This window comes from Lineus longissimus, chromosome 1, assembly GCF_910592395.1.
Source record: "Lineus longissimus chromosome 1, tnLinLong1.2, whole genome shotgun sequence".
Taxonomy (NCBI): domain Eukaryota; kingdom Metazoa; phylum Nemertea; class Pilidiophora; order Heteronemertea; family Lineidae; genus Lineus; species Lineus longissimus.
Genome location: NC_088308.1, coordinates 18,281,347 through 18,301,284, shown reverse-complemented (window position 1 = coordinate 18,301,284; position 19,938 = coordinate 18,281,347). Strand labels below are relative to the sequence as shown.

At 38.3% G+C, this 19,938-nt stretch overlaps 1 protein-coding gene across 8 annotated transcripts in view; it reads left to right on the top strand.

The window, feature by feature from the left end:
- LOC135489670 (transcription factor 7-like 2) overlaps positions 1-19,704 on the top strand; it is a 212,262-nt gene extending 192,558 nt beyond the window's left edge. For 7 of the 8 annotated variants that reach the window (XM_064775184.1, XM_064775176.1, XM_064775168.1 and 4 more), the window contains one exon: positions 7,691-19,704. In XM_064775184.1, coding sequence (XP_064631254.1) covers positions 7,691-8,039 — 349 coding nt within the window. In that variant the 3' untranslated portion in view covers positions 8,040-19,704. Of the gene's footprint in view, positions 1-5,178; positions 5,270-7,690 lie in introns of all 8 variants that reach the window. The other variant, XM_064775192.1, reaches the window with a different exon arrangement.
- The last annotated feature ends 234 nt before the right edge of the window (positions 19,705-19,938 follow it).

Here is a 19,938-nt window from a genome sequence, read left to right as displayed (position 1 = left end):
GGTGATATTAGGAGGTATTGGTTTTAAAGATTATATCAGGTCATTTTAGGGAGTCTGTTTCTGTCAGACAAGTGACCATGCAGATTGTCCATGGTCACTGAGGGTTAATTCTCATCAGATCGCTGGCCTATTGGTCTCTCATTCCACTCAGCTCAGTGCCCTATTAGGTCTCATTCTCCTCAATACCTTTTTCATCTCCCTGCGACTAGAGTTAATTAAGAGGAATTAAAACACAGCACGACCTTTGTGATGTGGACAAAAAATCGCTCATGCCTTGAGGTAGGCTTCGATGAAAGAGATGACAAGGGTTGAAACTTAGTGTCATTGCGACGGTGTTGAAAGCAGCAGGAAATGAAAAGTGACGTATGTGGAAATGGTCCTCGTGCATTCTAATTTCTTTGGAAATAGACAATAAAATTAGACGGAATTTCCGCCATTCCTTAAAGCAGTGTTGAGCCAAATTGGCAATGATCAAATCTCCTGTTGTGAGGAAGAAGACTTGTGGGTAACCCGGATGAAATTGTCAGCTTTTGTCGAAAAGTGCTTCAAGACATTTTGATATTGGTTTGGGTCGGACCAAATTAAATGTTGCAAAATAAGGAGATCTTAGAGTGAAGAAGACCATGGCACTGCCAACATATAAGATGGTTGCCAGAATCATTCTGATTTTGGGCCTGAACTCTAGGTAAGGCAATCCACGGGTATTGCTGGCATTTTGTCGACAAGACTATAAAAGGGCCAACATTTCTTTTGACTTTCAGTCAATGAAATTTCCTTTTCATGTTGCAATTTTTGAGTAAATTGCGTCATTGATAACAACAGCCATGTGTCTGTTTTCTGCTCAGGTGGGGTTAAGTTACTGTGAAGTAGAAAAGGAAGACTTCACTCTTCTTGATGGCTTTGTTTGTGCTTATCCCGCTGAGAGTGGGACCCCCCTTCAGGTGCAAGCACTTGCAATAGTTTCCACGTAATCCTTCCTTGTTTAACATCTTATCCCGAAGATTAGATGTCACTGATGTGTGTACCGTGATAATATGATATTTATATTTGATAGTTATATGATGGGTTCAAATTCGGCGTCACATGGCGCTTCTCCCAAGGTATGTGCCGTGTGAAGTGCTCGCTCAAAGCCGTCCACTCATCTAGAAGGAGCAGAAGCCTTGAGTCTTACTTTGGCACGGGGTTTGATCTCCTGACTACAAAGCTTTGATCAGTTTTCTAGTTAGAAGTGAAGTGTTCACCGAGAATTACCAACAGAATTCGGATGCGATTCCCAAGGAACTGGGAGTTTTTTTCCAAGTTTGCAAACGTTGTCATTTACGCTCGAGTTTCCTCCGTTCACCTGTGGGGTATACGGAGAGAGAGATATCAGAGATGCTGATAGACTTGCTCAAATAACTTGTATTCCTTGTGAACTCCTCCCTTGATGTTTGGGGACCCATCGTCTGCTCAGTGGGAGGCCAGCAGACGATCCCAGGAAGCAAGCAGGTGACCCAATGGTGTAACTTCTGCCAAAGCTAACAATACCTTGAAGTTTTCAAAAGTATCCTTTTGATGGAGTTGATAACTTTTGAACTATCGGGCCAAAAGAACAATGCTTTCAATGACATTGATTTGGGGATGTTGTTGTTAAAGTGCATGACGTCTGCTCAGAAGCTGGAATGATCCGATAAAGAGACACCAATTTTTGACTAATCCTGGCATGGACCATTCCCCTTCCACATGTTCCTTGAAGCTAGCAGACGACCCAGTGATAAACTTCTGGTAGAGTTAACAATACCTTGAAAGTTTCAAAGATTTGATGGAACTTAAGTTGTCAACTCCTTGTATAAACTGGACAGCATCATTTGGGGGATTTTCTTGAATGTCTGCTCTGTATAGGCAGAAGTCCATACCAGTAATAATTTGGAAGTTTTTGAATGTGGAACAGACAGAATATTTGGAAGAGGGTCAATTCAAGCAATCTCCTTAAACTTGACACTTTCTGTTTGCTTTCATAAATTTTCATTTTCACGTGCTGGCCAGTAGTATCCAGTTACACACACTTTCACTGACGCATTTTCTGAATCGTAACATGATAGGTACAAATACAGACAGCAGACGTGTTTCTTGTCTCATTTATCAATATTCTCGAAGGAAGCCAACTTCGCTTTTTGCTGTGGATCTTATATCTAAAGATCAGAATTCTTTCACTTCGTTCAGTTGAAAAGCATCCTCACCATATCCGGCCTCCACATCTATTATCTGTATACTTGATCCTTCAATGTTTATGAGGTGGAGATATTTCCTCCCTTCCATTCCTGACTCCCATCCATCTGAAACCCTGCCCCCATTGATGTCAGCTTTTAGCACCTCATTTTATCCCTTTCACTTTGAACGCAATACGGAGAGAGGGACAAACAAAATAAAACCTGATCTAAAAGTTGATATCATTTGAAACCTTATGACAACTTATCACTGAGAGAAAAAAGCTCTAAGTATTTATTGAAATGGTTTTTTCGTGCATCATAATCCCTCGAAGTTCAAAAAGCATATACTTTATTATTAACAGATAGAAAATTCTTTTTTGTCTTTTTTCCCCTGGATTTCGTTAATATCCTCTAGCTTTGTAAAAGAGATAATATTTCTTAAAAATAGCTCGCATTTCCTGTAATATGTTTGGCGATTATTTTGATACGATGATCCATAGGGTCACAAACGGTCATATTGTTAGATCTCTGCTCCTCCTCATCTGTCTGAATCACCTGTTCTGAGATACCTTTTTGTGTGTGAGCTTTGTCGGCTGGAAGTATGAGGATCGACTTCCCGTTACCATTCTATTCATGGACTTATAGCAGTTGTATCATCCTGGTTCAAGAAGTGCCACTCATAGGCTTGTCGCCCTCCCCTTGCTGGTTCTAGACTTGCCACCCATAGACATCATGACACCCTCCTCTTGCTGGTCCTAGACTTGTCCCCAATAGACTTTTTGACATCCTCCTCTTGCTTGTTCTAGAGGTTCCACCCGTAGACTTCAAGACACTCTCCTCTTGCTAGTTCTAGAGGTGCCCATAGACTTCAGGACGCTCTCCTCTTGCTGATCCCAGAGTGGCCAACCTTGGACTTGTAACATTTCTGTCTTGCTGTTCCTAGACTTTTTCCAAATAAGGCTTCATGAAACCCTGCTTTAATGGTTCTAGAGGTGCCACCCGTAGACTTCATGACACTCTCCTCTTGCTGGTCTAAGATTTGTGTTCTTGACACCCACCTCTTGCTTGTTCTAGAGATGCCACCCGTAGACATCATTTTGCTTTTTGTAAGCTGCATGACCCACTCTCCAAGTCTCCCATTAGTAGTAACCAACATTACACATCAAATCGCCAAATGACAACAATTCTAGGAAACGATCCCTCTGGATGTTTTCCTCTAATGATGGCACATCCATGATGTTGAGTAAACTTTGACAGAACTAATTACTCTGGTGTTTAGACGTAGATGACTTCTAATGATGCTATTGTAGACCTGTATGCAGGTTCCGCTGGCAATCAAGCTCCTTTGGTCTCGTCAACATCAAACGTCCTGTATCCCTCGTGGCATTCCTGTCCTCCGCATCACTTTTTGTCATTGTTGAAATCTTTTGGTGCTTGCGCTGATTAATGGAGTGAGTCACTGGCAGTTCTCACTGACCTTGCGTAGTATTTGTAGTTGTTCACCACCTTCCCCCTAGAAGGAGAGGAGAATATCTGCAACTGCGATATCTCAGTGGTCTTTGTCAACTTCGGGCAGTTCTTCTGTATTTGGTGGGTTCACTACTGACCAAACTATAGATACAGTGCCGGATAGGTACCTGATGGTTGTCTGTTCTGAAACACCTTGGTTACAAGGAGTTTGAAAAGCTGAGGTGAATGAAGCAAGGATTGCACATCAGGGAACTGCTGCTCCTCTTTTGTCTTTGAATGGACTTCGATGTCTCTTGTTCAGTTGAAGTTGACTCAGCCTTGTGTTGGTGACCTCAGCCCTGCCAGAAAGATATCCATATTAATCATATTTCTGTTTCAATTCTGCCTTTACATCTAAGGCTTCATCCTTTTTAACGCTAGACTAACCATTCTGGAAAAATATTTTCTTACCCATTTTTTTCCCCGACCCCTCAGTTAGCACATCAAAGTTATTACAGCAGCAAATATTTTTGCATTTGAGCCATCTTGTTAGCACTATGATGAATACGGTGCACTCAAAGCCACCAGAGTTAGCCCGACGTTCATTAATGTGTCCTAGCGGGAAAATTCTCTGTTGACAATCTTTCAAACTAATCAACCGTTTAATATCCAATTTTGAATAAGACGACGGAGGTGGATATATTTCTTTGAAATTCGATTGGTTTGTTTTGAAGATTGGAGCGAAATGCTTCACCTTTCTAGTCAGCTGCACAGTAATCTTGTCAAGTATTGCTGCCTCTAATTCATTCAAATGGGATACGATACCATTGCGGCTATGGCTTACGGTACCGAGTAGAAAGGGCTGCATGGGAAACAACGCATGCATAGTTTTGAACATGGCACCGCTAAAATAGTTATCAGTTAGTTTTAGAGGAAAGGTGTGTCATTTTTTTCCATTAATATTTTTCAATGCTTTGATTTGAGTTCAGCCTTTTGTCTGCCTTTCCAGATTTGTGCACATTTTTTACTTTGGCGCAATGCCTGCATGTTTCAACGCAAATTCAGGCTCTCACTCACGCGTGAAGGGACTATTGCAGAAAAGTTGACAAAGAAAAAGGCAGTGTATGAATAATACAAACGATTATTCGGTGGACGTTCCATTTTAAAGTTGGTTCCATAAACGGTCTAGATTTCCATGTCCAGTTTGTTATATGAAATTTGTAAGCAAATATGGAGTGCATGTGCTTTGTAAAAATGTTCAGTGTCACTTTGTGGATCTGTTTTTTTCTTTCCTCACCCCGTCACATGTCTAGTCTTTTTGTTTCGTCTATCAAACCACTACGTACTATCACACTCGTGTCTATCTTGGTTTAGACTGTCGCCCGCCCGTCTCGGCGGTCTGTGCGCACGCCCTTCTTCATGAATGCACCAATCACTTGTGGCGGTGTGTTAGGCACATGCCGCCCTCGCCAACTTCGCCGTCGATTCACGTCATGTTTCATAGCAACTTTTCTGCATTGGCCTCTTCTCTATATTTCAGATCATATGTGCATGAAAACTCGAGTGAGCATAATAGCACAAATTTGGTGGTAGACGAGAATAGAGTAACAACTACCGATCTGTGAGAGCAGGTACCGGGGACTGTTTTACGTAGCATGCTCCAAGTGCTTGCCTATATTTATTGTTATCGTTCTTGATTTTGTTTCATCCCCGACAGTTGCATGCATGCGCCAGTTGTGATATGTTGCCTTTCCTCCCTCAGTGCGATGCCGCGACTTCCCGCCCTCTATACCCACCGCTGTAAACTACACCCAGAATGACTCACACGGACGTCTGCCTTCCTTTTCCCAGACTTCGTTGTTGTGCTTTGTTGTTGTTGCTTCAGATGTTACGATCCTGTTGTTGTCGTCTAATCGTTGTTTCATAGTTTCGTATTTCGACAGAATCTGACTTCAGGTTTGATAGAATATCGTCAGGTGGTTTTGACGTAGTCTCGTATCATTATTGTCTGACCAATCAGGGGCTAGGAGAAACAGATTCAAGAATGGTTGTTTCTGTTGACACGTGCATTTAGAACCTTCAAGTTGATAACAGTTGTAATAAATACTGTAAAAATTCACTTATTTTTGCTTGGGTTGCAATTCCCCGCAAAAGGAAGTGATTTTACAGTATGGTTTGATATCTGCATGAAGTCATTACCCCGTTCATTCACATAATAGTACAAATCTTCAGACTTCTGATAGAGTCTGTGAAAATTTCCATCACTGGACAGCTTCTCAGTAAAATAAATTTATTCAAACATGCCATGCTCTAATGACAGAACCAAACGTTTGTTTTGAAGCCGTCCAAAATCGGACCGACTGACCTGTTTTTCCTTGACAGTTTCTCCTGCCCCCTCATCATTGACTCGTTTTCTAATAATGCTGTCATTTTACAGGCTTCCAATTAGAGGTGCACTCATCAGTCAGCGGAACGAGTTCACCTTTGTTGATGGACACCCCTTCGTGAACCAATCTGTTGTCTGGCTTTTGTGATTCCATTTTGGCAGTATTTTGTCGTTTTGAGAGATATCGTGGTGTAGATATTGTCTGGAGATTGGTCGTGTGAGATGGAATGTAGAAAGAGAACAAATATACTGGGTGGGCCTGAGAAAATCTATGCTGCGTAGGCTCAAGAGGTGAATCCAGGAATAATTTTGTAGGCGCACAGTTTGAAAAAATTAAACTCTTGTTTTGGACCAACAGTAAACAAACTTTTATTTAACCGATTAACAGTAAACAAAGTCTTATGCAAAGAGTAATTAAGACGTAATTTGTTAATTACAATGTATATCATGAGCGGTGTCTTGAACTTGATAATTTGAAACATTTACAGTAAATTTGCCATTTGTGATAAAACGTTTCTTAAATTTGCGGAAATCTTATTTTGTCACACATTTTAACGAGGAATTTCCATCGATCATTGTTTCATTCCATCAATGAAAGGGGGCACCACCTTCCTGTTGAATGAGTCTTCCTCTCATCTGTCACATTAAAACAACGATTGTTGACAATGAACCATCATTGTTTAGTTATCAGTTAATAGAGGGCAGCACGTCCTGGGCTTGATGACATCATCCAGTTTCTTCCATCACTTCTATTACAATACATTCTATACTTCAGTAAAACAGACACACGAATTCAGATTTGTTCTCCGAATGCTAGGGGTTGATGGGTACATCAAGTAAATTTCAATGATTTCATCTTATCTTGTTATTTTTCCTCAATTGATTTTTAAAAATGAAGAAGTTGTTTGATAGGTTTCATCAAAATCAGTTAATTTATTTTTGACTACCGGTTCTTTACTAAAACGCTCTTCAAAAACCCTTTCTTCTCTTCTGCATGCATTCTCTGTTAAGTTGAATGGTAGTCATCTGTTGTGTTGTTTATTTTCGTTCTTTTGTTTATGCATGAAAACAAATTCATAATGAAGGATACAGTATTCTAGTGCTGGTTCTGGCACTGCCAAAGTTCTCAAATTAATTTCTCTTTGCTTCATTTCAAGGAAATATGAATATAAAATAATTTCTTCAAATTTTACTCTGACTGGAAGTCTGACCTTATCTGAATTCTCATTCAATTTTCAAAGCTTCCAGCTATTAAGTTGCTTCAGCGAATCTCCTTTACATGTATATTTTCTTGCCAACCTCTCCTTTCCAACAGTTCTGAAAAAAAAATAGATTAAAAAAATCAACTGAAATATATAAATTTTGTGCAAGCTTCTTATACCTTGTTCTGGGTCCTTGAAAATTGACCGTTTGTTTAGGTCATCTGAGGGGTTCCAAGGGGCGGAAACAAATAATGTCAGACAACAATGATCAGGTTCAAATCGGCAAATAACGGAAAGTTTAAAGAGTCTACCCCTTGTTTTGATAATTCAATAATCTTTCCAAGATTTCAGCCAGAAACCAAGATTTTGGTTCTCTTCATCATGCTCATGGTAAAATCTCCGAGAAATGTGAAATATTTTGCTTATTGAATACATTCTTCAACTATATTTGTCTTATTCTTCAGGCGAAAGAAAAAGTGCATCAGATTTTTGACTGATGGAGATGACGATGACGACGACGATGACGATGGAACATTAAGCGATACTAATGATGACAGTGATAGTGATAATCCTAGGTGCAATCTTTTATCCGAGCAAAGTTCGTCGAGCAAGAACTTAGCGAAGGCAGATTCAACGCAGCCTGAATCTAGTAGTCCGGTGTCGAGTCCCGAAGGAACATCCCATTTAGAAGTGCCCCGTGATAGTCAGGATCAGACGCAATCTGTTGTGTCGAGTCAACCAGTAGATATGCAGCCAACGTCGACGTGTACAACAGGACAGGAGACGTCAACAGACGCGGCAAATTCATCGTAGAATAACCTGGACTCGATTTGTTGTGCTATTTTACTTTTCTCGTCGGTTGTATAGACAGTTTTAATGGGGGTTCATGATTTTGTACAGTGTATAGGTAGTTATACAGATTGTACATTTGGTTTATTGCGTCACCGGACCGGAGTGAGGCGTTTTTTTCCCGAGCAGGGAGTTTGTCAACCAGGTGAATACCTCAGTTTTCCGAGAATATTTGTGGAGTTACGATAGCGGTACTTTTTTGAGCCAGTCGGAGGGATGATTTTGTCGTACAAGCACCTTTAAGAGCATAAAATCACCACCACAACACATGTCCTGCCACTGTTTTGTCGTATAGACCAGAATCTTAGCCAGTTGTTTGTTTTTTGCCTCAAGATATGAGAGTACTGGAGTCTGCATGTTTCCATCAACTATCAAGTACACAATGAAAAACATGCAAAGTGGAATCATTTGCTTTAATATGTTTCTGTAGAAGTTATTTTTTAAATTGGCCAACATTACCGTAGGAATTTGTTAGTGCCACTTTGGCATAAAAGTATGGAAAACACGCATCGGCAGAACTTCTTTTGAACCTTCCTTAAAACTCATTTTGAGAGGAAACCTAGTTTCTTGCCAATTCTCATGAATTTGTAGATGTTGTACCCTGTACAAGATCTCTCTGGTTTGAATCCTTCTGGTCAAACTTATGCTTTAATGCTGAATGTCATTCGAAATCGCCAATAAAATTGTCTTGCGGGAGCCAGCAAACATTGCATGATTTATATTGAGCAAATAAAAATCAATGTTCCTTCCGCAAGTTTGCATATTATCAGTACGAATTAAACATCGTAAAAAATTTGTGCCAAATCTTACCAGAATTATTATGCTTATTCTTGATATTGAAATCGGGAGACCGATTTTAATATTGTTGACACCTGTGGTAAAAAATCAAGTAAGTCTGCATAAAAAATCAAGGAAATCTGAGTGAAAATGAATTTTATTTTTGCATTGAAGAAATATCTTGTTGTGATATGAATGTTTGGTAGTGCTGATGCATTGAATCATTACGGTTAAAAGTATGCGGTCTATGGTATCTAGACATGTTCTCCTAATTTTTTTGGACAAATAGTTTAATGAGGATTTTAAAGCTATTTTTGATGCATAAGTTGCTGCTTTTTACTTGCATAATACTGTAAATGCCACATTTTTGTGCCTCTTTATTTTTGCGAAAATTCAGAAAATTATTTTCGCAATTTTTTAGTTTTGGCGGATCACAAGTATCTTTTAAATTTTCCAGTGGAAAAGATATTTCTTAGCAGTTTTTACTTTCGTCTAGGTTATTCGCGAGTTCTGTGAAAATAAAACACCCACAAAAATTTGGCAGCTTTACAGTGTACATGTAATACCTTACATTTGATAAGACAATGAAAAGTGCTTACTAACCCCGATCTTGCCTGTTTGCGACTTAAATTCTCTCCTTTTATAGAAGACAATTTAGATCACTTGACGTTAAATTCTACTCCATGCCCAAGATCTAAACGAATGTATTTTCACACCTACATCTTTTGATTAACAACAAAACTGTTATTGAAACTTCCAGATTTGTAATAGATGAAAGTGCTTGTCGTCGGGTCACCCTTTAAGAATGAGTGGCACATGACATAAGCACCATTGGCGATAAAATTGTGTAAATGAAACGATTTCTACATGGCCATATGGTACAAAGCTGTTCAAATTTTGTTGATGATGGGGCGAATCTACGTGACTATTTCATCTTTATGTAAAATGTACCTTTTTGGTTACCGATTAACGTTGTGTCCACTTTAGCCGTTTTGGCAAAGCAATCAGATCTAAATACGTTATTTTTCTTCCACGTCTGCTTATAGAGAGACTTTGACCTTATTGGTCGATTTTTGCGGCGTTGACTAATTTTGTTGTCGAAAGAATCAGCGGGACATTCACGTTGTTGGCACGTTGTTATCACTTCGTTGCGAAGTTGAACCAAGAAGCAGGACAAAAAGTTTGGGTTTTCACACTAAAGCCAGGTTTTCACGCATAAAATTCACACGTGACACACAGATGTCGCCTAGCTCACTTGCCATATCAATGAGTTGTCTTCACATTTTTCGTAAAAAGCGACCTTATTACATTTCTGCGCACAATGTTATTATATCTTCACATATTTGCTGGATCATGTGACAATCACGTGACACTTCACGCGTCAACGTCAACGTGACCCCACGAGACATATCACGTGTCAATCTGCACCCCATATAACCTTATCTTTCTCTGTTTCAAAATGGTTTTATCTTGTTGTGCAAATTCTACTTTCTCAATTTGATGTCGTTTGACACTTTGATAATAGATGGAGCCATCAGAAAATAAATCTCAGTGAATCACTCACTTCATATCTAAAATTCCTCTACAAATCGTATTTCATTTGTTTTAAGATTTAGTCACACATTCGAACCATTTGAAAACAACAGTTGCTGAGAATTTTTGAAGGTGAAACCTTTCAAGAGTAAAACGCACTCACTAATAACATTTCATGAGTTTATTTTTAAGTCCAGGAACAAATTCAGGTCACTTAATGCAAAGAGATGTTTATTTCACTCACCCTTACCCAGGGGGCGTTCTAACTGGATAACGTACGTTTTAACTTGGTGCGAGTTTTACCTTACGAAAATGATCTATGCTCTTCCTTTGTGACTGGTAGTTTTAACGGAAATTGCTTAATCTTAAAATATTCTCAGTGACTGCGAGTTCGAACAGCTAGAAATTGCTGGGTTTTTTGGCATAAGTTTGTCATCAGAAAAGCACCTGCAACCTCTTTGCCACATTTTGAATAAAAATCAAATTGCTCAAAAAGTTTTGCAATTGTTTGAAAAGCCATATAGTAATTCGCTTGACAACATTGCTTGGAAAAAAAACCTTAATTTCACTCTTCCTTTCTACCTGCACTGCTCGCAAATAATTGGTTGATGAACTTCCCTATCAAGTGACATTGTGCTAGTATCCAAATCGGTGACTAGATTCTGAGGTCTTTATATGGTCCTCAAAGGTCTTCATGCTTTAGTTATACATTCAAACCAAAGATAGCAAAAATAGTTGTAGAATTAAAGGAAAAAGTTGTATACTACTAGTCTTGAGTGAAAAGGGAAGCACTTTAGATTAGAAGTGCTAGGGTATTACTGAAATCATGTCAAATTTGTTGATTTGTTTCTTGAGAGATTTTATGATGGTCTCACCACAGTAGTTGGTCTCACCACAGTACCGGTATGTAGATTCACAGGTTGTAGTCGTACTCCACTAAATTCTTTACCGAATTGAAGGCGAGGCTCTCTGGATTCTGTATTGACCATTTTCCTTCTGTTTCTTGTTGGCGTGAAACTTGATGACTCTATGAAGTCACTAGTTGTAAAATTCGCACAATGAGACTTACAGCTAACCTGTTTCGTGTGCAAACTATTTTGATATGCCTTCCACAATTTGCTCTCATCCAAAATGAAGGTTGTTGGACATTTTGTCTGGCTCTGAAATTATGGTGGGGCTTGTGACGGTGGAACTAACGTCATAGCATTGTGTTACTGGAAGTAACCTCGCATGCTATTTGGCAATGGTAAACACAGAATCCACTAGCCTCGCTCATGCCACAAAAGTTTTCACCGTCGTCCGTTAACGTATATCCATCACCAGATCACATTCAGGCGTTGTGTCATCTCACCGTCACGTATCGCCAAGCTACGTCGCACAGATAAGCTAGCGCCATCTGTGGGCGACAAGAGGAGCAAGATATCAATGCATAATATAAGTAAACTCTAGGTGATATATGAGTCTATGTTCACCGAGCGTTTGGTGAAGAGCTCAAAAATTTATATCGGGGTGCGTACCACTTGGTTATGATTCGACGCCTTACCACTTTGTATCTTGTATCATTCTAGGCTCAGACAATCCTTGAAATTTGTGATATTTCTCATATAATTATGAACCATTCACTGTTCCCGAAATAGTTTATTGATATTTCAATCGCCTAGGTGATTTAGCTCAGGTCTGAACTCCGGTGTGAAATTGTCAAATGTCAGGGTTTTAGTCGAAAGTCTAGACTGATACGAGGCGAATAGAGCTTCAAGTCGACGCATATGCTAGGGGTAGCGCCTCCTTTTATTGTACAGAGTACCACCTAGTGGTCAATTATTTACAATGGGTTTCTGACAGGAGCCGTAAATGTGTACATCTATCTACTTAAAATGAAAAAAAAGTAACTCGAGCTTCTTCCATGGAGCATTTTTCCCATTTGGTAGGAACCATATCATTGCAATGTGTATGCAATTTTGTTCGTAGTGTTCATTTGTGATCCTGTTCGAGAGGCTCGTGGAGTTAGTTGTCAGATGACTGTTGTACCCGATGTTCAGAGCAATCGTCATTTTTGTTGTTCATTTGTCACTTGGGTTCTCTACTTCATGACCTTGATCCTTTTAACCCTTGTTGGACTAGGGGCGCTTCAAAAATATTTCCAAGGAAGATTTTCAACGGCCGAAAATGATTTAAACCATTGAAAGTTCATCGCGATGGCTTAAAAATAATGACCTAATGTGTAGGGTTCCATTAGCGATGAAAAGTTTGGTTTCAATATCACTTATTGTTTACACATCAGTGACAGGTAGCGCCCTCAGTCCACTAAGGATCCCCTATCCGTTATAAGATGCGGTTAAAATTTTTATGAGCCATTTCATAAGAGAATATCATGACTTCGTGTACAATTGATAGTATTTTATTTTTGATCACTTTGAACGATGGTCTTGTTACATTTGAATCGGACATTATATGCTTCAGGTCTGATTTTTTATTACATAAATGTAATGTAATTAAATATATATTACGGAAAATCGACAAAATCACTGAAAGACAATCCTATTCCTGACACAATCATAATGGAATTTCTATCCAATATTTTTATGTTGTACATAGCGCATACATTTGCTCAAGGTTAGAAATATTAAGTGAGCTACATAGTTCGACAAAACATGACGAAGGGATCACATGGTGAGTTCCGTTGTAAAACATGACAGCATCAGTGCTCATGCTGACGAAACCAGGAATGTGCGACTGTCGCGTGTATATATTATAAATGTAAAGTTTGTCAATAAGTGCATACATTGTTTATTGGAAATACAGGGTCAGTGTTCGAGACAATATGGTCTTCAACACTTGTAGAATGTTTGCATGCTCTTGCTCATGAATTTGATAATATTAGGTGTAGAATTTTTCATGATATACAGTTTGTTTTCAGTTGAAGCTTTTTGAGGTTGAAATTTATTTTTGAAATGTCAGAATATGTGCGGTACTTGATAATTTGCATGATATGTTATCTGTATTAGTCCCATTAGTGATCTTCCCTCAAATTAGGCCAATTTCTGTTTATATGTGGTCCTATCGAATTTTAGGAAGGACAAAGTCCACACAGTGTTGCTCAGATAGGAAATCAGCTTTGAGTCTCGAGCACAGTGCACACAGACAATTTAATTGTCCCGCAATGATTATCAAACCCAGTGTTTACCAGTTGTACTTATTTGCAGACTGGGGATCTTTTTGTTGCACATCACAGCGATTATAATCACAGGTTTCAGCAACAAATGTCTCTCTTGTTGGCGCGACGCTTTTGGCCAAGTCTTTAACAGAAACTATGAAACAGATAAATTATCAAGTACCTTAACATTGCCTATTAAACATAGTTGGTTAGTAAAAGTCCCTATCCTTGCCTACCATTGTTGTCTTCTTAGGTCCTGCGCTTGTATGAGTGACAGTATTAAACCTTCATGTATTTACCCTAAACTTGCCGTGTTCTACACTGTGCTTGTCTTTGCCATCTAACACAAACGACTCGGAGAAGATCTTGGGTGAACTTGTAAAGGTCCTTACTGTTAGTGCAAAATCTTGTTGCGAGGGCCAAATGACAGCGAACGGACGATGTCCTTGCCCTATTGACAACCGTCAAGTTTGATGAAAAAATGTCAGCCCAATAAATTGCTAATGGACACGATCAAATAATTTTTTTTATTGTACCATTTGTCATTTGGCATTTCTGAGAAGCTCCTCAAAATGTAAAGTCCAGTAGAGGTGTTCTTTCTTTGTCTTACTTTCATAAAGTCAAAAATGTTCCACTTGATGATACGAGGGCAATGTGATCTCATAGCCTTGTATCCCAAGATAAAGATTCACTGAATAGCCATCTCATTGTGAACTTGTCCAGCAGCTCATCCTAATGTTTCTCTCCGAGTCGTTTGCATGGATGCATCTAGAGAATTGTTCCCGCGCTTTAAATCAATGTTCGCTTCGATGATATTGACGACATCTGCTTGTCGGGTGGTAGTTTGTCTTTTCGCCAATAGGTGGAGTAAGGAAAATGATCTGAAATTCTCGGTGCAGGAACTTGGCTTCACAGCCTGAATATGGTATAATTGTCACCAAGGAATTATTGGAGAAATAATCTCACTTTCATAGCATTGCATTTGGGCCTTATTAAAAAAAGTCAAACCGGTTACAAGATATATATCATTTCTTGAAAATAAAAAGATTTTATGTACCGAATGGTCAATGTTAATCAGGAAATAATACAACTTGACTAATAAATTCATCCCATTGAAAGGCTGGTAGTCCTATACTGGAGCTCATGACAAAATGAAGAAAAATTCGAAGTGATGTTTTGATTTTCTATCAACACATAATTTTTGATCCAAATATTGCACAGGGAATATCACTCAGAAGATCAATTTATTGAACGCAGGAATTTTTGGTTTCAGTGCATGATATACCCATACCAAATGTTAAACTTTGTGGCTTCTACAATAACTTTATATGACTATAGCATCGTAGCGCTTCATCAATTCAAAACACCGACGTGACTGCCTCGGATGTCAAGCCAAGTTCCCCAGTTGGGAGAGTTTGTAAATACTAAGCAGTTTCCATGGTCAATCCGTTACATTCCATGACTAGATGTATATTATATAGCTGGGAGCATGGTCACAACAAGGTTTTTAGATCAAGTCGAGTGTGTATCGTACTATTGTTTCGAATACTGCATGTGTGCATCCAAATTATTTTGAAGAAAATTTCATTTATTTCAAAGTTTTGGCTGGATCAAGTGTACTTTTAGTCCTCCTGAAATAATCTACCCTCCTCTGATCTTTATCAATCTATTTGGAGGCCCTCTTAGCATATAGAGGGGTTGCACCTCTTGGATGCGGCTATTTTGGACCACAACCACTTCAGATAATTTCATGGGAACCATACCAGACAAAGATCGATGAGTTAGTGTCATGATAGATCAGTAAAATCTGATTTAAAATTAATGGGGTTCACTTGATTCAGCCAAACTCTCCCAAATACCTAAATAATTTTTCCCCATTTCAACCCTATTTTCTTTTCCCCCTTTTTCATATACGCCTTTAAGGCAATTATTAAATGTTACAACCGTAGAAAAAGATGTGATCAGCGCCTGTCTTGCCAACACAATCATTGTTATTTGAAAATTTGTATTTGAATTTGAATATGTATCTGATCATGTGCTAGTATTAGTGTTACACTGTGCTCAGGTAAACATTTCAGCGAGCTTACATGTAGGGATTTCAATTCGATTTTACGACAAAAAGGTCAATTGTCATCGAGATGTGTACATCATTTTGTAAATACTTACATGGAATATGTGATGTTATCTTTCATATTCTTGGGGCATTACATAACCCCTTCTTATAGGCCACTTTACATGTTGGGGTAGATTTTGATGTGGAAGCCAAGTTACAATAACGACAAAAAATTTTTTGGATGAAATATGAAAGTGAATGAGGGACTTTATTGCCAAAAAGTGGAAGTAGTATTTAGCGGTCTTATACAATACAGAACCTTTTGTGGATGAAATTGACATGGGTTTGACATAGAATGGAAATCTATTGTTTGTTGGACCGCTTACCACTGCAGCACTAGCGGTAAAGTTCCTCATACCCGCCCAGGTATGATGTCTAAAGGATAATGGTACCGGCTGAGGTTGCCAGAAGGATGAATGCAAGATTCCAGCCAACTGTTGATGAAGTGGATGCTTCAGAGAAAGCTTTCGATGGGGACTTTTACTATTTGAAATATTTCCCAATCAGGTGAAATGACCTAACTGAAGCACTTCATATCGTGCAATCTCGTAAAAAAGAGCACTCTCCTTATTTGATATAAGGAAAACCTAATATGGGCTGAGGACCAACAGAAGTCGAATTCAGTCAGATTTGAGGGTACTCTGAGGGCTTGCTCCTGGGACTGAATATGTATTGACCTTACATTTAACATAGAGTTGACTGGAATCTAGGCTACATCGAGTTTACATTTAGCATGCAGTGTCGCTTTGGCAGGCTGATGATACGATTACAAATAAGTCCATTTCAAATCTCTTGCCAGTAAACAAGTAATGCTCATACTTGACCAGGCTTCGACTTGCCGTATGTCGGCTTCCAATGTCAGCAAAAATTGCCACATTTCTTTTGATGTAATTTACTTTATTTCCTTATGCGAAAAGATTAGCAGATGTATTTTATAGAATTGTCAAATGAATTGCCAACTGATGTATTTTATAGTACGGTCAAAAAACTGGCCCGTGTGTTTTACAGTAATGTGGATGAAATTCCTTTGCCGTTATGATGTAAAACATGTTTGCAGTGTATCATACATTACTGTAAAATGCATCACACATTACTGTAAAATGTATTGCCAGCCTATTTCACTGTACTGTAAAAGAAATTGCCAAGTGATGTATTCATTATTTCTAAACATGCTAAAGTAGAAATTGAAATTTGAACACATTCTATCAACTTTGAAAATGTTTTAATCGTGCAGATCAGTTATTTGTGCTTAATATGTGTCAAAGGTCACAAGGGTCAATCTGGCCATGGTAAGTTGACATGGACGCTTGTGCATTTCTGTGACATTAGAATGTACATTGCACAATAATCCCTAGTCAGGTTAGCATGGGATGGATACATATTAGCCTAAAATGTTTTAAGGTCATTGTATTGTGCATGCTGCCAGTGAGGGATCAGGTACATTGTATCTGGCTACAGGGGGATAGCTAAATTCATAGATGCATTCAGTATCAATATGAGAGTGAATATGATTTTATTCTATTTTGTCCTGATGTTTTACACAAAATGTACTTGAATTTTACCAAATTATACACAGATTTAAATAGTTTTACTAACTTCATGACAAAATTTTCATGATTGCTTCCACATCTTAATAGAACTTATAGTACAAACATGTACAAGGGTTGTGTGAGTTCTGTCGTGAAAAAAGAAAAATGGGTAATTGCATCAGTACGGCGGTGTGTACAAGGTAGTTTCTGTCCTTGGGGACGTGTTTGTCCCCATGTTAAGTGGGTTTGACCTTGTCATTTAGATATTCTCGCATTCCTGTAACATGGCATTTCCGAATTATTTTGTGTATAGAATATTGCATTTTGTCATTGACCCTCTAAGAATTGGTGGAGAAATCTATTTTTTTGTTGGAAACGCCAGAGTTGAAACTGGCACTATTTCCCAATTTATTTGAGGCTATGTTCTTCTAAATTAATGATAGTAATATTCCCAATGATGGATATGCCCAATTTAACGATGGTTATATTCCCAAAGCGACAGGGTGTCAAATGTTCCTTACTGATGGGTATAAGCTGAATATTTATCATGCCCAAGCTACCAGCTGAAATTTAAAAACTTTTATCGGACCAGAGTGAAGCTACACCAAGAAATAAGTAAGGCCTTGATAAGATTTTTATCACACCACCTGCGGTTGATCGTAATGAGATATATGCAACGTTATGCAGTCGAAAACGTACACATTTACAGAATTGAACACTTCCTAATAAGTGATGCCAATTGTTATTCATGAGGCTTCCAAGGGTGTCCCAGTGTCTGAGCCCCTGAATCTTATAACTTATGCTACAATGCTGCAATTTCCGTAAAATTGTTTATCCAGCAACATTCTGACAACAGGCTCGTTAAGCGACAAATTCTATTCTTTAAATTGAGAAGAAGAAAAAACTTTATCATTTTGGGTATTTTCTATCATTCTGTAACTGTGATATGCCCAATTTGGTCTGTGTGTTTTCGGAGACACCCAGTACAACATGTGCAAATTTAGTCTGAACTCTTAACTCCATCTTCATAAAGAATATTCTTACATTAAAGTCTGATCACATCCACCAGTTCTTAGAGGTTTGAGGATTTTTAGACACATTTGAACACAGCATGTGGAAGGGGTCTTTAAGTGGTTCAGTTGTGAGTTTAATGCTTTGAAATTCAGTTTTTAGTTTCAAGTAGAAGGGAAACATTGATTCGAGTCCTTGGCTTTGCATTTAAACATCTTGGGAATGTTCTGTTTGTCTTGAGCATATTAGAATATCAAACTCAAGTCTCAAACATTTTGATTGAATGAATTGTTTGCATCCCCAATTAAAATATTTTTCAACCTTAATTGAACCTGCTTAATTGAACCTTAGTTGAACCTGCTTATAACTATTATAGATCGTTTATTTTCTTTACTGACAAGGTTATAATTAAATGCTGACAGTCACTGTTGCTGAATTTGGCTTTATAACCATTACCATTGGTGATTGAATGATTAACAAGGTTACACCCTCAGTAGGTAATAGTTATGAGAAAGTGCTGGATTGCCTCGAAGCTAGATTTGAGACGTAGAATTAGTTTTGCCCAAAACATCATGCTTTCAAGTGTACAGTAGAACCTCTCTATTAAGGACACCCTCAGGACTGACAAGTGCTGTCCTTATCAGGGAGGTGTCCTGATTAGAGAGGTCAAATTGAATCGAAACCACCATTTTGGGACTGAAACTAGTGTCCTTAATAGAGAGGATGTCCTTAATAGAGATGTGTCCACTAAGGGAGGTTCCACTGTATATCAAATTTCTCAGCAGTTTGTTTTGTCTGAGCAGAAATCTTCGGCATTGTTATGTTGTTTTAGATATTTGGCAGTCGAGGGTCGTAATATTTATGAAAAGGAAAACGTTTTTGCTTTAGGAATAATGCTATTGGCTGCATTCAGATATCCGTATCAAATTATAGGATTTTTTTTGCTACAAATATATGTTTTACTGGGTTTTAAAATAGGAAAAGATAATTAAGCCATTTCTTATTATCGAGTCTGCTAACTTTTTGTCCGTTTTGACGATTTTCGAAACATTATTTTGAGATTACGTGGTATTTTGTTCCATAGTCTGGGAATGGGGTAAACTGCATTATGGTAAAAGTATGGGGGCATGTACTTAATTTGTATGGCTAATCAGGGTAATTTTGATATGATGATACATGAAATGAGTGATGCGATTTAATTAGATAAATGTATGAATTGAATTGAATCAGTACTTAGCTGATTAATGACTCAATTAAGAGGAAGACAAATGTACTTTATGAAACGAGTTATTGATAATGAAATATCATGATTTTCAATTTGAGATGGATTTTGAATGACAAGGTCAAAATGTGTTTTCATCTAGTTGATTATGGTTCATTCATGTGCAACTTTCCTGGTTTCGAAGCAAGTTCACTAATCTGAATGTGATTAACCTGCATGACATCAGATACATTGTATTTATATGACCACTTATTTCTGTAATAAACTTCCCAAGTTAACAAATTGTAAAATACTGTGTTGATTTTGTTTTACTCCCAACTTGTTTCGTTGTGTCCACCAGGGTTGACATCGAAAAAGAGAGAAAACACCACAATGGAATATCTCTTGAAAAAAGCTGGTCCTCCGAACATCAGCTTGTTATATAACTGCAGACTGGTCACAACCAACTGTGGGATCCTTGTCCTGCAAAACCACTCCTGTCCCTTGTCCCAACCAAGGTTGTGAAGGACAGTATTGTCAGAAAT